The sequence below is a fragment of the Anguilla anguilla genome, chromosome 9 (assembly GCF_013347855.1).
Source record: "Anguilla anguilla isolate fAngAng1 chromosome 9, fAngAng1.pri, whole genome shotgun sequence".
Lineage (NCBI taxonomy): Eukaryota > Metazoa > Chordata > Actinopteri > Anguilliformes > Anguillidae > Anguilla > Anguilla anguilla.
The window spans coordinates 43825936-43843612 of record NC_049209.1 but is presented as its reverse complement, the minus strand read 5'-3'; the positions used below and the strand labels follow the sequence as shown (position 1 = coordinate 43843612).

General features: G+C 41.9%; 1 protein-coding gene and 1 long non-coding RNA gene across 4 annotated transcripts; one reads left to right on the top strand and one right to left on the bottom strand.

Moving 5' to 3' along the window:
* Positions 1-950: 950 nt before the first annotated feature.
* Positions 951-10177, bottom strand: LOC118235945. 2 transcript variants are annotated; one of them, XR_004766946.1, is made up of 3 exons: positions 10091-10177; positions 3743-3864; positions 951-3630 (listed from the first exon to the last, which is right to left on the bottom strand). It is a non-coding gene; the product is annotated as an uncharacterized LOC118235945 (long non-coding RNA). The 2 variants fall into 2 exon arrangements; XR_004766947.1 differs by having other exon boundaries at positions 951-3447.
* On the top strand, positions 9000-13916 carry rnft1 (ring finger protein, transmembrane 1). 2 transcript variants are annotated; one of them, XM_035433862.1, is made up of 9 exons: positions 9000-9325; positions 9959-10416; positions 10934-11010; positions 11102-11202; positions 11281-11434; positions 11529-11687; positions 11978-12043; positions 12363-12461; positions 12580-13916. In XM_035433862.1, exons 1-9 carry the CDS (start codon positions 9300-9302, stop codon positions 12712-12714), a joined length of 1275 nt encoding a protein of 424 aa, XP_035289753.1. In that variant the 5' UTR covers positions 9000-9299; the 3' UTR covers positions 12715-13916. The 2 variants fall into 2 exon arrangements, with proteins under 2 accessions (XP_035289753.1, XP_035289752.1); XM_035433861.1 differs by having other exon boundaries at positions 9003-9325; positions 12360-12461.
* The last annotated feature ends 3761 nt before the right edge of the window (positions 13917-17677 follow it).

Below are 17677 nucleotides of genomic sequence, written 5' to 3'. Positions count from 1 at the left end.
GAAAACAAACTTTTGTGACCACCATACACCACAGATGTTGCCAACTCCACCAAAACAGAAAAATTAAGCATAGACACTAAGCAATTACTGACAACAAGTACTGTCCTGTATTGTAAGTACCGATAGCTTCAGGTAATTTATATTCTAAGCAAGTACAGGAGTACAGAACATAAGGAAGTCATGCATTGCTGAGGACTTTTACGAAACATTTTTTTTCTGATAAGCCCAGCCAATCACGAGGCTGTAGGACTGAGGGTGACAGAGGCACATGGAGCACCCTCAGATACAGTCTGAGATGAGGACCCACATGAAGTAGGAGGGGAGGGGTCAGAGGTGGAGAAAGAACAGGTGTTTTGGGGAAGGGGGGGGGGGGGGCGGTTTGCCAACAGCTGATACAACAGGGAGAGGATGTTCAACAGAGGGGTAGGTGTGGATAAAGCAATTCCTGCTCCTTCATCTCCAAACACCACCCACATACAGACAGCATTTACAGGCACGGACTACTAAAGTACAGTGCAGTGATTTAAAAATTTAAAATCAGTGGCAATTTAGTAATTTTGCCCGCACTTTTATTCAAAGCGACTTGCAAAACTGCATTAAACATGGTAAGACGACGGCTCTAGAAACAAAATAACAATGAAACAAGCGCCACGGTCAAGGCTCATGCCCCAAGACTTGTGAAATGAAGGGAGAGAAGGGATAGGTTTGTTTTTTAAAAATAGATTTTTCCACCGAGGAAAAGCAATTCCAAGGTTGACTAGTTCCTGAATGAGCCCCGTCGATTTGTCTTTTATCCCCCCTGTATCCAGGCTTCTTAGCATCCGCCGTTGGAGCAGCTAACTAGCAACAAACACTCGGCTGGAATCTGATCCCAAACCACAGAAGAGAGCGCCACGCCCAGAAATGTCCCAAACACAAATACAGTTGAAAGGTGCACAAAATCTGCAAAACAGCAAAGGCATGGATTGCCAGTGCATCGTATATATGCCATACCGTATCCATTTCATATTTTCAAGTAAAACAATCCTGTTTTACAGTCTGAGAAGGCGCGTTCTCAGAAAGACCGGGGAAGGTCACTGCCCTGTCCCGGGGCGATGGACGCGCAGAGTCGGGCGGGGTGGCTGCCAGGTGCCTGAAGAGAACAGCCAGCTGGTGGGAGGGGCCTCAACAGCGAGGTCTGGCGGCAGTTTGCGGCGCAAAGTCATCATTTGAACACAGGAAGGGGGCAGTGCCTTTCACAGCTTGGTATGCCAGTGGCCAGTGGTTTAGAAATCATAATAGCATCATTAAAAAAAAACCTCATCATAAAAAACCTTTATCTCCAAACAACCTTTCAAATGAGAAATAAGAAAACGTTTTATTATTCGATTACACGTAACATGCAATGTAACAATAAATGTAATGTCTTAGTTACATGGTTACCTTACTAGGCAGAGAGCTGTGAAATATCAGTGATGAAAATGTTTTATTTTTCAAATATGGAAATACAATGTTTATGCTTTCAGGTTTTTTTTGTTGTTTTTTTAAAACACCGACGACATGCCACACTGAGTAATGGATAACTCCCATAAGAGCAGAGGTCCACTGTTTGACTGAACGTATAAACAAAAACAGAATTCCACAGAAACACAACAGAAAGATAATAGAACAAAAACATGAAGTGAATTCAGGGACCGGCCCATTTGTGAATATGAGATTGGAGCTGACGGTTTTCAATAACACATCCTGAGGAATGTGCGCGTAGGAAGAACAGGGAGGTGTCCGCTTGGAACATCCTCTCTTCGATCGTCAAGATGGCCGAACAGTGGAATTACGCTTTTATGCAACATGTGCAGCACCCACCTAGTTGATTTGGCAGGTATTTACACATTAGTAAGGCCAGGGAGAAGCCCCATACAGCTGCCTAATATCTGAGCACTATCAGGGAGCCACATTAGTAAGGCCAGGGAGAAGCCCCATACAGCTGCCTAATATCTGAGCACTATCAGGGAGCCACATTAGTAAGGCCAGGGAGAAGCCCCATACAGCTGCCTAATATCTGAGCACTATCAGGGAGCCACATTAGTAAGGCCAGGGAGAAGCCCCATACAGCTGCCTAATATCTGAGCACTATCAGGGAGCCACATTAGTAAGGCCAGGGAGAAGCCCCATACAGCTGCCTAATATCTGAGCACTATCAGGGAGCCAAATTAGTCAAGCCAGGTAAGGATTTCAGCCAGGAGCATCTCACAATTCATAAAGAACACCAAAGGATTTTTAATTATCTTGGTTTAAGGCCTTAACTGACATGCTGGTACAGAATTCCCATGACTGCTAAAGGGAACTGCTTTTCCACCGTTAGGTCCAAACGGGTGTGCCCCCCTTTAATGAACCGTCAACACCTCTTCCAGTACTTTGTCCGGGAACAAATGCATTGAGCTTCTGTGGTTTTGCAGAGTAACCACAAGACCATAAGGTGATAAAGCAGAGCACCTCGGACCATATAATCTCAAAGAACGAAAAGCACATTCACATTTCTATCTAGACCCAAGTCCTATAAAGTATAACACCCACCCTGACATAATGAAGGCTGCCTGCCTCAGGAGAGATTGAATAGCATAATTCCACAATGCACACACTGCTTTCATACATTTTTTATAATGGAGTTCCAGGAATATCAGGCTACAATGTACAGCTGCCCCTGTGCACATACAAAAGAAAATGTAATAATAAAATGTTTTTAAGCACTTCAGAGATGCTGTAACTGACTGCATCCCATACTTTTCATCCAAAAAAATGTAAAATCATGAATGTGTAGTCACTACCTTACTTGGGGTGCTTTGTTCCCCTAGTTCACTATGGAAGAAAACCTCTCCTTGGGGACCCCCAGCCAGGTACAGGTATTTTATGCGTTCCACCTCAAATGCACCCGATACAACTAATCAAGCCCTGGATCAGCTGGGGGTACCCTACAAGAGGTCTGGAAACCCCTGCCCTAATTTCTGAAGACTAAATTACCTCCTCTTATCACCCCAATTTGAGGATCAATGATGAATGAAAAAAAAAAAAAAACTTTCAACAATAAACTAATTTGCGTCCACAAATCATACAGACATTTCGGATTTATGATATTTAAAAGCAGCCGACACCAATGCAACACCTTTAAGCCCAAATTGAAGAGTATTATTAAAAGCAACTGAAGTTAAACCTAGAGCAGGCACAAAATGGAGACTGGCAGGACTGACTAATAGGAAATGAATAATAAATATTTTGTGTAGAGCTGATCGATACAAATTACTGGTGAGTCATGCAGAGATGACTGGTGGAGGCGGAGCAGAGCTGCAGCATTGCCCTTCCCAGCAGGACAAATCCAGTCTCATTTCTATCAGTCTTCATTGTTATTCAAGACAAATCCAGTCTTCTGTCTTCACTGTTATTTAAGAATAGTAACACCAATATTCTGTAAACCTGTGCAAAAAAATTTGCACTCATGACTAAAACTGCAAAAGCAAGCTTCCCATACACACAGAAACAACTCTAACAGGAGACAAAAAGAAAGGATTGCGGGTATTCAACTCATGGTGGGGTTCACTTGGTAAATCAAATCATTTTATCCATTTATCTTCTTTGGAAATGGCCCATAAAGAAACCCTGGAAAGTATAAGATAAATAAATAAAGATATTCAACGACAGAGCGCCCCTCTTCATTTCGGCAGTGGTCACGGGAGTGAGCGGGACATAAATCAGCGCTCGGCGCTCTCACCTTGTAGGTAATCTGTTAAACCGTGGGATGTCAGCTGCCACAAGACCCCTGCGCTGCAGGTAACTCCGGGCTCGCCGAACGTCAGCGGCAAACAGATGGCCTGCACGCTCCGATAACAGCACCTGAACAGGAGGCGCGAAGGAAGATTAACGGCCCGCACGCCGCGGATGTTTTTCCCCCCGGAGCTCAAAAAACAATTCCGCAAAAAAGGTTCTGATCCAGTGAGCTCGCCGACTGCGCTGGGGACGGTCGCACGCGCTCACTCACGTTACAATTAGATAGACCGCTCACCTGGGATCGGTCGCGCGCGCTCACTCGCGTTACGATTAGACAGACCGCTCACCTGGGAACAGTCGCGCACGCTCACTCGTGTACGATTTGACAGAACTCACCTGGGATCGGGCGCACGTGCTCACTCATGTATGATCAGACAGCACTGGGGGAGTGGGAAAGAGAGAAGTGGTAGGACTGCTCCATCCCCCTATTCTGCTCTAACGGTGGACTGAGCCAGCAACACCGGGCAGAATTCCTCCATCTCCATGTGAGAAAACAAAATTATACCAGCCTCATAGATCATGATTTATCGATCAGGGACAGGTTGGTCAGTTTTAAAAACAAACAGAACCCTGACATGATTTAGTAGCAACGTCTGCTAAAAATAAGGTCTGCTGAGTAAACATCTGTTTTCTGTGTTTGGAAATGTAGGCTTACACTTTATATTTAAGACGCTTATCCAGAGCGACTTCAACAGTGGACATCCCTTTACATACAATCTATTTATACAGCTGCACATTAACGAGTACCTTATTCAGGGGTGCAATGGCATGATCCTACCTGGCAATAGAACCTATAGCCTATAGTTGCAAGCCGAGGTCCTAACCATTGCCCTGCATCACTAATACAAAACAATTACCGCACAGTGCCATTTACACAGTTAACTGGTTGTTTTTATTGGAAGCTGGAATTTGCTTTTTTTTTTTGTGGAAGTTGGAATTTTACTTTGACGAATGGCAGTGCCCCACCCAGGAATTAAACCCGCAACCTCATCATTACAAGACCACTTCCTCAAGCACTACCACAGACACGTCACGTGTCTGCCCAGCTCTAGTATCTTTCATTTTGTTGATCTTGAAATGTCAGCAAAGTGGAATAATAGCCTGGAGCCGGCAGTAATGCAGTACGTATTACATGCGAGTGCAACGCACCAATGAATGGCTTTCATGATGGTCAAATTGCTGCTCAGTTTAACTAATAACAGTATTTCAGTACTCCTATTGTTGTGGTTCTATTCTTACCTAATAACTGTATTCATTGTGCTATGATTAGCATCTCGCATTGTACCATCTTTAAAAAAAGGACTCTCTAGAAATGATTTCTTTTCAACACCTGTACATTTTCACACAAGGTCGCACAATGAAACTGTCTTCTGTCCCCTGGTGCAGCTCCTCTTGTGCAGATCTTACCCGCTAATTAGCAGAATGTTCAACTGCATGGCATGATCGCCAGAAAGGAGGTATTTAAACGCTCTGATATGCTTCAATCCCTGTTTCTAAACAGCAGCACCCCCTCCCCCCACCCCAAACCCCCGACACACACAGGCACGCACACGCTCACACACACACACAGGCTCACACACGTGCACACTTTAATGCAGTCGCTGCACTGACACCTCCGCAGGCTGTCCCCCCATGGCTCCAGAGGAGCAGAGCCTGGGACCTGACAGAGAGCACATGAAGGGGTGCGACAGGGAGGTGTGGAGGGGAGAGGGGCGGGAACAGCTGCCGTGCGAGCAGGTTAGGCCATGACGAGAAAGGCAGGGCTGGTGTTGGGCACAGGCGGAGCCTCTGCACAGCACTCGTCGCACACTGCGGTGAGCAAACGGCTGCACAGCACAGCGCAGGGTGGCTGAACAGATTGTGCTATCTGTTTATTATTAACTAAACACAGCAGGCAGTTTACATTTTAGTCCCATGCTTTAAAAATATGTATCTAAATATATACACATATTACACACACACAGTGTGTGTGTGTGTATATATATATATATATATATATATATATATATATATATATATATATATATATATATATATCTTCAATAACTGACTAGCCTTCTTCAACACAGCCTGGCAAAGGTAGGAATGAAGTCATTTCGATAAATTATGGCTGTTGAAAAACATTAATCTCCCGTAACTGTAGCATCCTCCTCCATTACTGAGGCACAAGACATACAGGCAGGGAGTGTGCTGAACTCCTAGAAATATGGCCACATAAATTTGTCAGCGAGCAGAGCCAGGATTGCTCAGAAGATCAAGGAGGCGATTCTTTGAAGTCCATGACCATGTGGAGAGAGACAAAAATGAGAAGCTCCACTGCTCCAACATGGCCGCCTGCTGACCTTCTTTAGAATAACTTAATTCTTTGGAACGGTCATGAAATCATGGTAATTCCTAAATACAATTTTTGCTATTTGTGTTTCAGCATAAGGATTTATGTACTTGCCAAAACAAATTTCAAAATCATTTGATTATTCTCTCAAAAAATGGCATTCATTTATTGATTAAATTATTTTTTATAAAATTATCACATCTAAAATTATAAATGCCACTACAGGTTCGATTAAGCCTGTGAAATTGTAACTTGTACTACAGTAAAATGAAACTGAACAGAATTGCCAGATATGTAAATATGGGTGAAGGCAAGTAGACTCAATTAAACTTTTACTTAAAGTAAAATGTACTTTATGATCTTTAATATAAATTCATTAAAAATGCATTAAAAACTCGCTCATGCGACGGTTGCATTCACAGAGCTAAAAACCGCTTGAGATTGGGGGAACTCCGTGTTGAGCTTGTGCTAAATTGTCAAGGTGTCCAAACTGAGAGGTGACCAGAAATCAAACGTTAAACTGAATGAAGAATGTGACACGCTTACATGTCCTAACATCCGTCAGTCATAAATCCTCTGGCTTCTCGATATCTCATGATGGCAGCCAGAATAACGGCTCAACTCTGTATTCAATGGCTTGCAGGAAAGGCAGTGTCGGCATCTGCTGGCAAAAAGTTGCTATTACAGCAAAAACGGCCAGCCCCTGAATGTACGGTTGTCAGCTATTTAGTACACCTGACAGGTATTAGCAATCAACCACCTCGCGCTGCACCGGAAGCCTGCAGACAAGCGTGGCAGAGAATTTGCGGTAAGAAGTGGGAAACACCATGAGCACAAATTAATTTGTCTGTTTCGCAATTTCCCTTAATCCTTTTTCTACATTGTGCTTGCCTGGTTTTATGTAGTCTACTACTGTGAAAAAAGTTTTTTTCTTCTACTCTACAGGCTTCGTATTCACCAGCAGGTTTCAATTCAGTTCCGTCTTCCTACAGAAACATGCTATCCCACCCATAAGATGCCCTCATGCAAACTGGTATATGGGGAACTCAAGCGAAGGAGTTCTATGTACAATGCATTTAATCCAAAATGAAAAGCAGCTTTTGGCAAAAAGCTTTTACATTACATTACAGGCATTTAGCAGACGCTCTTATCCAGAGCGACTTACACAACTTTTTACATTGTATCCATTTATACAGCTGGATATATACTGAAGCAATTTCGGTGAAGTACCTTGCTCAAGGGTACAACGGCAGTGTCCTACCCGGGAATCGAACCTGCAACCTTTTGGTTACAAGCCCAGTTCCTTACCCACTGTGCTACACTCCGTCACCCGTCACTCCTTTTAAAACAAAATAGCACCATTTTGTGATATGCTTTTAGACTCTGCTTGGACTGCTGTTGATTGCACAGCTGTCACAAACTAAACAAACACATAGAAGCAATTAAAGACACTTGTTTCTTCAACACGAAATGCTAAGACAGTGATGCTCACCAACAGAAAACTGCTTCCTTTCCCACAGACTGTTTTTTTCTTTCTTTTTTTTTTTTTTTTTTAAACATCTCCATTCATTTTCACAGATTACCATCTTGTCTCTGGCCCAAGATATGGCTTTGCAAAATAGATGCTTCCTTTTCAGCCCACCATAAATAAGACCTGGTAATTAGCTCAATTGTTCAAATGACATTTTGTTTCACCATGTGAGTTCTGGGAGGGGCGGTTATTTTATACAAAAAATATTAACCAGGGAAAAGTGTAGGAGTGGTGGTGATCAGGGTGGTGAAGGTGGTGGTAATAATCATCATCATCATCATCAAGCAAGCTATTGGGACGGCAGATATGCCATCCCATCAAGTTACACCTTGACTGGGCAGCATGCCCCATACCTATACAGCACAGAGTTTGCCACTTTTCTGGGTTTCCTACAGAAATAACCACAATGGCCACAGACTCTCAGCCCTTAAAAACATTAATTTCTGTACCTTCTGACCTCATTTCAACAGACTGAATTCACAAACCACTTCACACATCCACACAATAAAGCCCTTAGGGGATTTTGTGTTTTCCTTCTTATTCTTTTTCCTGCTTACAAAGCAGTGCTACCCAATGTTTCCTAAATTATTCAAAGTAACTTGGCCCTGTGTTTTTTTAATCTAACAGTCAGAAGACAATGTGATCATTCAAACTTTGTGTCACACCAATGTGTTAAATGACAAATTGCCTCATGCAAGACATTTAAATGAATGTACGAAACTGCTAGTGAATACCTGCAGAAAGGATATTCCTCCAGAAAGTATATATTTATACTTAGTTGTCAAGTTCATTTTTTAGAAAATGTACAAGTTATTTTATATTTACAACTTCAAATAAATACTGATTGTAAAATAAATACTTTACATACAATCACACCCATAGATAGAATAGAATACTTCATTATCCCCATGGGGACATGTCCCTAACAGCATTCACATTGTTACACACAGACCTTATGGCATTTTTAGTACACATTCAAACATCCACTTATTGTAGGTTGCATTCGGTGGTGGATAAAGTTGTGGAAAATCTAACATTGTAGTACTGGAGGGATTTACAGAATGGTCATTTTAGGTGGTCTCAAGATTAAAAAATTTGGATTAAGGATGGAAATAAAATATTTAATTTTAGATGTACATGTACTGATTCAAATTTTATTTTTTTAAAATTCTGATGTAAAGACTGAAGAAATAGTCCACTGAACATATTCAAACCAAGGCGACTGAATCTCTGACGAATGTATGACAGAGACAAGAGAATTGACGTTACCTAATTTTTGTTTACCGTCAGCAGTGACGTGTTGCGTCATTATACGCGTTCTTCTTTACGCAACTCGTTGGCTGTTTTTAAATTACGATTAAACGATCGTAATTAGTTTACGTAATTGTCACCTAAATGTAGTCGTAAAAATAAAAAAAACATAAATGAAAACAATGAAAATAAATCCGGACTAAACGATAACCTTTAACCTGCCTTCGTTCATAGAGTTCAGTGGTTGCAATCAGTAAAGATGTCTGCGAAGCGGAGAGCTTAACATTATGTCTTAGCCAGCTAGCTTTGAATAGCTAGGTTGCTTATTTTTGTTTTCATTTTTATTTGTATTTAATCCTATTTTTAAATGGGTTTAGGAGCTCTACCATGAAACTTCGGGCTCAGTATGAGAGGTAATAAGGTGTCTTTTTGTTTGTCAGTGCACCGAGTAGCTAGCCAGCCAAATGAAAACACTGCGGGTCTGAGGTTAGCTTAGGCTACAGGTAGGCTAACTGTAGCTCGTAATAGCTGGCCAGCTGCCAAGAAACATGGGCACTAATTTTAAGCAGTTTGCTTGCCGCTGTAGAGTTATGGCGATACTTGTAACAAGTTTGTCACTTGTAAAATGTAGCCAATTTGTTAGCCGTTATAGCTAATCCAGACACTGCTCGAAAAAACCATACTGCGAACAAATAAGCCGAATGATGGTCAGCTTGCCAAGTAGTTGACATTAAAGTAGTGATAAAGCTCTCAGTAATTAGTCTACGGTACATTGGCTAGCTAGCTAGCTAACTTCATGCAGAATTTCTTGCTTCAGGAGATTGTCACCCACGTTCGCTTACTATTTGAATGAAATATGAATTACATGTAGCTAGATGGAAACACTAGCGAAGATCATTTACCAAATTTAGCCACTGAATTAAGGTAATGTTTGCTGGCTAGCAACACAGCTAGATAGTTGGCTATTAGTATTCTAACTCGCTTATGTTGTCCAAAATAAAAACCTGTCGTTTTCCTAATTCCAGTTATGTTTTGATGTGTTTTAGGAGACATTCTAGTGAGTCCAGAAGTTTGCTGATACTAAAAGAATCACCAACTGTAATGCAGACCAACTCAAACGAACATAATGCTCAGGCAGGCAACGGCTTATCCCTACCTCTGCAACCGGAGTTACTAACCAGAACACCGGCGACCGGTGGCTCCAGTCCGGCTGAGACTGGGGAGGTCCACGTTCCAATGAATGTCGCACCCGGCGAAGGCACCGGACGGCCGGCGTCCCGAAGGCCGAGACCTGGCCCCCACAGTCACTCCCACTCGCACAGCCACGGCCACAACCGGCCCCATTCACATAACGAGTCGGAGTCTGATCCAGGAGATGGGGATTCGGAATCGGGAGAACCCAGCACATCTATCTCCGAACTGCGTTACCTCTTTCGATGGGTTCAAAAAAGTCTTCCTTTCATTATAATCCTTTGTGCCAAACTAGTTCTCCAGCACGCTCTTGGTAGGTTTCAATGGACGTGGTAAACGTAGACGTGCTACCTTGTTATTTTAAAACACTAATTTTAACGTTTAGTGTTTTTTCAAATCGAATTTTCAAGCAACTTTGTGATTGTTTGCCATTGTATAAATTACTTGCGTTACAGTTCGCCACGCAGACATTTTTGGGGTCGATTATATGGAGGTGGGAAAACCAGTTCATAAAATAAAAGTCCTCCCCATTATTTTATTCTAATATAACCCTGGTTTGCTAATTGGCACAATTCGTCACCCAGATAGAACTAATTAGTGAAATCACCTGGGTGAGTTCATGGGTGGAAGAGAAACTTGGCAGGACTTTCTGACCCCTGGACTTTCCACCTCTGATATACATAGTTTCAAGGCACTATTAATTATGTGAGTTAGGATGACATCCCCCAAGAAATGTAGTGACACTGAAAAGTGATCTAATGGCATTTTCTTATGATTTAGACATGGTTCATGCTAAATGTACACATCAGTGTTTTGTGTTTCCCTCCCAGGTTTAGCTGTTGGAGTTGGCCTGTTTACAACTTTTCTTTATGCAAATAAAATAATTCAAAACCAAGTTTTTCTACAGGTAATTAAAACAATTAAATTTACATTCAGTGAATACATTATATTGATATTTTGGCTCTTAAATTACCTGTATGCCTTTTGCCATTTTTCAGGACCGACGTTCAAAGTTGGAGTGTGTATGGCTGCTGGCCTTCCTAATATGTTCCACACTCCTGCTCTACTACACTTTCAACCAGGAGAAACTGTATTACTGGTGAGGTTATTAACTTAATTCAGCGTGTCTGTCCTATTTTGTATTGCAAGGTCTTATGCTGTGTCCTTTCCTTTACAGCTTAATTTTTGTGAATCCAAGTGTCGAGTCCCGCGATTTCTGGGAAGTACTGTGGACTGTGGGCGTGACCAACTTCGTCGTGAAGTTCCTGTTCATGGGTGTGAAGTGCCTTATTCTTTTAGTACCATCCGCCCTCATGGCTTGCAGTGCAAGGGTAAGGACACGCCTCATTTTGCACGAGAGCTCTGCAAAGTCGGTTAGGAAGGCGAGTTGGTCAGTTAAACGGTCCCCTTTCCCCGGCTCCTCAGGGTCGCTGGTACATGCTCACAGAGGAGTTCAGCCAGGTGCACCAGGCCATTGTGCCCATGCCAGTGTGGTTCCGCTACCTGGTCACCTACCAAGAGGTGGATGGCGTTGCTGGTCTGACCCTGGGCATCCTGCTTGCACTGGTCTACCTCATACTGAAGGTAACACTGAACCGAGGCACAGATTGTGGGGACAACCCGTTTGTCGATTACTGATTTGAAGCACACTTTGATTTAAAACAATTTGTTTTTGAAGCTCAGCATGCAGAAAATTGTTGGTTCTGAACAGGAATAGCCTGCATTATGAGGGGAGATAATACATTCAGAGTTTGAGGGTTTGCATTTAATGAAGGCGGCAACGTCACTTTTCGGTTTGGCTACTTCCATCATTCTAAAACTGAAGCCTGTACCTGATGATTGATGTGTAAACGGCACCTTTACTCTCTTCTCAGCTTCTAGGACTGTATGGACTTTGGGGGTCTGTCCAGAAAACCGGTGGCATATTTTTGAACAGTGAGGTACCAAAAGCTACGTTTTCATAAACTTCGTAAAAAGAAAAAACATGACTTTATCCATGGTTCATCAATGTGACTTAGCATGATGCTACCCCTAATAGAAACAATTTGAGTGATACACCATCCCAATTACTTGGATTAAAGCAGCTAGTTAAAAAAACCTGTGCATTCTTTTTGAACTCCCTCCTTTCTTTATACCTACTAATTTAATAAGTTTTTCAGTTTGTTTAGTAATCTGACACACGTGAGTACATGCTGCTAAGTTCCAGGTGTAAACAGAGTGGTCTGAAACTGGCTTGTTTCGGTCCGTCTCTCTCAGCAGAACGGTGCGGCAGCCACTAAGAGCCAGTGCAGCGATGCCGGGGACCTGTGTCCCATCTGCCAGGTGGAGTTCAGAGACCCGAGGGTCCTCCTGTGTCAGGTGAGACCGCGGTCGGCAGCACACAGTGCCCATAGCGGAGGAAACTGGCCGAGAGGCAGGTTGAAGTGACGCCATTTTGTTTCCCCCCTCTCTCTGTCTCGTATTCCTCTAATAAAAGCACGTTTTCTGCGACGAGTGCATCTCGCTGTGGTTCAACCGGGAGAAGACGTGCCCGCTGTGCCGCACGGTGATCGCGGACAAGGTCCACGCGTGGAAGGACGGGGCGACTTCCCCTTACCTGCAGATCTACTGAGGGAACGGGAGAGAATTAAAAAAAAAAAAAAAAAAAAACCACAATCAATGTGTACATAAAATCACAAGGGCGTTCTGAAGTGGGAAAGCCGCGTAGCGTAGAGGAAGACTCGGCGCACTTCACCCGGGTTGTCACCGTCACGGTATGTTTACACCTTCCTCAAAAAGTGACAACTGTACCGATAGCAATATTCCATTAGCTTCTTTTACGAAGTTTAATGACTTCCACCTCTGCTAACTCAAGGGCATTACACACCGGGCCTATTTAAGCAAGGGTGCAAATCAAACCTTGCGTCTCATTTTGTTACCTGTGACAAGACGTTTGAAAAGTTTTTTTTTCTCTCCTCTCATGTCCTGTGGTGACAGTAATTTTTATTTACTTGTTTTTTTTTTGTTTGTTTGTTTGTATATAATTTCTGGAATTCCACTTGTCATAGGGTGGGGTACCCTTTCAGTGTATAAATATTGAGCACTTGCTGAAGATTGCACCAAGTGAAACGTAAAGTGACTTTTGAATGTAGTAAACTGGGCAAGTGTATACCTTCTGTGTAGGAGGTGAAAAAACACTCTGGTATTTGCTTCATTTGAAGAATTCAAAAGGTTTTTTTGTATTATGACAACGGGCCGATCAGACATTTTGTATTTTGGTCTCTGAGCAGTTGTATAGGGTATGGGCTAGCTTGTTCCAAATGTGACCAGAGAAGAATCCAGCGTTTTGTATTTCCTTCAGGTTGGCTAGTTTCACCTCCAATTCAGAAGTCACTGGACTGGGAGAAAGCTGCATGGTGCTTTAAGCAGCACTTGGGTTTACTATGTATATATAACACCAGAAATCTACACAAGCACCTCAAACTCAATCAGTGATATTATGAAAATCATCGTTGTCTTTTTTTAGAAATTATGAAGCCATGGTGATTAGGGCTTTGTACGTATGCAGAATATTTTCAGGATTAAAATTATATTTTCAAAAATGCCTCCTATTAAACCATTCACACAAGTATGAATTGTGCAAAAAAAGCGTGTAAGAGTTGAATGTCACAATTCTGTTACGATTTTATTTTTCTAAAGTAAAATCCTTTTAAAAACCAAAGATCGGAAGATGCATCTATTTTATTATCATGTTCCATTGTGTAGTAAAATAAAAATGTATTATGTTTCACATATTTTTTTTCCTCACATCATAAATAAAATATATTATACATGTTTTTGTGGTTGCTCTTCAGTTCCTCCAGTGCTTACTGCAACTGCTACATAAGCTATGCAAGCAGTTGTAGCATAGTAGCGTAGCTACACTTCGGACAAGAAGACTGCGTTGAGCTGGATACAGCGCGTGTGGAGCTACAGTAGAACCAGCTGCTGGTGATTAATGAAGGCAGAGCACACATCAGCCCGTGAGCTAGCAATGAACAGACTTTAATATCATTCAACTATTTACAGCCATTCACTTTTAAAACCAGGCGCAGATGGACACAAAATGAAAAAGCGTTAAGATGACTGCCGTCCTTGCCCTATGTTAACATGGTTATCGCCTAACCTGCTCCTACAGCAATGCTCAGAATAGCTGTTAACACAAAAAAAAACAAAAAAGAATCCCAACTGCATTTTCAAGAATTCCGCTATGACAAAGTAACTCCCTGCACAGCCCCACCCCCATTTTTATCACTGTTCCAAAAGAACCATTTGGCTTTAAATATTCATTGTGGTTTCTGAAATATAATGCATAATTCTGCAACTGAGGGGCATCGGTTTGGCTACCACTACACTATGTACAGAATTAAGATGTATTCCCAAAACGGACAACTTCAATTCAAAATGAGATCCATCCACAGTTAAGTCACCATTCACACTTCCAAATGAGGGGCAAAAATTTCAATGAATTCACTAACTAGCCTAAATTATTGAGGATGGTTTCAAATCCATAATTTGAATCAAACTTATGACAGCTATTTACAGTCTTTCATGAAGTATGGTTAAATTATTTCATTGTAAAGTGTGCAATTGTTCCTAAATTAAAAGCCAGTGTGAATACTTGCACTGGATATGAACCAGCCTTTGATACACTGGAATTTAACAATACTTGAGATGACAAGATGCACATTGGCTAAGCAAATGCATTGCACGAAGTAACAGCCAAAAATAACACCGTTTACCTCAAGTCAGTATTCCCTTTGGCCATTCTTGAGCAATGGCTACTAGAAGACTATTTAAGTTTTGCATTCATGGGGCCTTAACCCTGTTTTGGTTACAATTTAAGAATTAAATTTAGTACTGTAAAACAGACAGCTAAAACTTTCTCAGTATTTAAAACTATAAAGCCTTTAATTTCTGTACAAGTCTTAACTTGCTACTACAGAACAAATGGAAAGATTTCTAAATGATATTTAAGATAGACATGATATGCAGAATGAACTCTGGAAAAAGGCCCGTGTCATCCACAGCCTATTAAAACAGAGACCAGTCCATTTATGTGCCGTGTATTCTGTCACATTTAAAAAAAAATCCAAGATCAAATTTAACAATTCTTACCATTTTCATCTAAGCCACACCAATTTCCATGACACTCGAAACATTCAAGCACAGTTTGATGAAAAATATCTAATTAAGGTGAAAAGTTCAACAATGAATGAATACCTGCCTGAATCTGACTGAAAATTGGGGGGGGGGGGCGGGGGGTAGACTCACTCAGCTTCCTGCACAAAAAATCATTTCAGTATCAAGTAGTACAGACACAGAAAAGCACTTGGGGCCATCGTTCAGACACCAGGGTAGCAGGAAGAAGAGCCAGGCCAACTTCCTTGCTCGCCGTGTCAATCCATACATTGCAAATAAAGGAACTGCAATTTAAAAAGGCACAGATCCATCAGTTTTTGCATCAATAATTAAAACCGTTTTCAGCAATTAGGGGGCGGCTTTCAGGGGGATGTCACCCACATGACGCGGAGAGAATTCGCTGTCCCGATTCGGAGTACTCGTCACATGGTCTCAAAAGCCCCGCCCACAGCTTTGTGTCATCTTAGCAGGGGGATTTTGTCAGGTTTACAGTCCTGCTTTCATGCTGCTTATATCCGTAGACTATTACAAACTGAGAACTTCACGCACGCGCGCGCACACACACTGTACAAGTTTGTAAAGAAAAAAAAAAATAGCTGCTGTTGTTGAAGTTTAAAAATAAACGTTTTTAATCCTCAAATACTTGAGTAAAAAAAAAAAAAAGTATGTACACAAAATATCAAGCGATTTAGCTCAGTAAAACTAGAAGGTACGCCACTTCAAGGGAAACCAATCACCAGGCACCTTTGCAAGCGGTTGACGTTCGGGCGAGCGACAAACGAACACAGGTAGATTTGCATAGTGAGCTTGATGCAGAAAGTGGAAAAAAAATAGAATGGCACTTGAATAAATAAATCTTTTTCCTTTAAAAAAAAACCTGTAAGAATCACGTAAGAATTGCGAGTAATTTTTAAGATCCTAAACAGCCGGAGTTCTTAAAAAAGATGAAATAAGGGAAGGGTGACCGCTGAGCGTGTCAGAGCGGCCTACAGTACGTCCAAGGTCGCGTAATGACCACCGAAGGCTAGGGAGATGCAGCTCTAAGCCATAACACGAGAGATGTCCCAGCCACACCGAGCGGTCCCTATTCCCAAAGACTTAATCGGCCAAGACGAAACGTACTCCAGATTCAGTCACAGGGAAGACCCTTCTGTGAAACGCGCACTGGTCGGAAGCATTCATCAAATCCTGCGTAGCACCCACCCGCACGCCGAAAGAAAGCCAGGAATCCCAAGTGTATGAGTAAGCCATCAAAAGTCTTAGTTTATTGGAGATCTTCCCTTCAGTCTTGTGTTCATTGTATGCTGTTCTGTTAAATCTAAGTCTCTAATAACAATTTTTGCCAGCTGTACAATTTACACACACACACACACACAGACACACACATACACAAACACAAAAAAAAAAACTTTGTGTGAGGATTGGGGGCAAAAAATGAAATGAATTGGATTTATTCTACAGGATCGTGGTTTTGGGTCAAAAGTGGTCCGGTTACAAAGTTGTGATGGTAAGACCGAATAAAACAGGAGCCATACAGAGTCAAACCACAAATAAAAACCTTCCTCAATTTCGCAAGCAAAGGTCGCCGAGCGCACTGATATTTCACACAAGCTATATGAACCGGAGGCTCCTGTCCATGGAAAGGGAATGAATTTAATTTAATGACCATGCTCTCTACAGTAATGTTAGTCTCAACTTTGACAGCACCAAGATGGCCGGGGTGAGCAGACGCTCAGCCATATTTAAGATTTCGAAAAGGTTCTGAAAGTCAGTCAATATGTAGCAGTGTTGAAATACCAATCACCACTGATGTGAAAACATACGTACGTCTGGTACCATTTCCACAAGTTCTAACAATAAGCCTTGACAAGTTTCATTTAGTCAGTGGGTAATCTGAATTTTATCACCCCTGTTGAACAATGTTATCTTGCAGCAATGCATATCGGATATATCCTCGCCCCACAGCCAATATGCATGAAAACTAGCAAGAACTATGGGCCAGAGCCACGCAACATAACACTAAGTGATTCAAACAAAGTGCTACAACTGTTCTATTGGACTAGTCCTCTTTATTTACTCGTGGGCTTGTTATAATATTTGAATTGCACAGAATTGCCAAAGGGTTTGTGCAAAGCAATCTTCGGGACTGGATCAAACAATTCCTTAAACTGCACAAAGTGTCATGTTGACATTTTCTTCTGAAATCCCAATTTAAAGAAAGAGCGAAAAAGTCCCTTTTGGCCAGAAAGCAAAGCGCTTCTTCGCTCAGAAAAGACATTACACGTCTGTTTGCTGGCCATCTTCTACTCAGTGTAAACGGAAGGATTTCAGTCCTGACCTCTTACTTCAGGCCAAGAGGACTGGATTGTTGCAAGTTAGTTCTCAGTGGTGCGCCGATTTCAGAAATTGGTCAA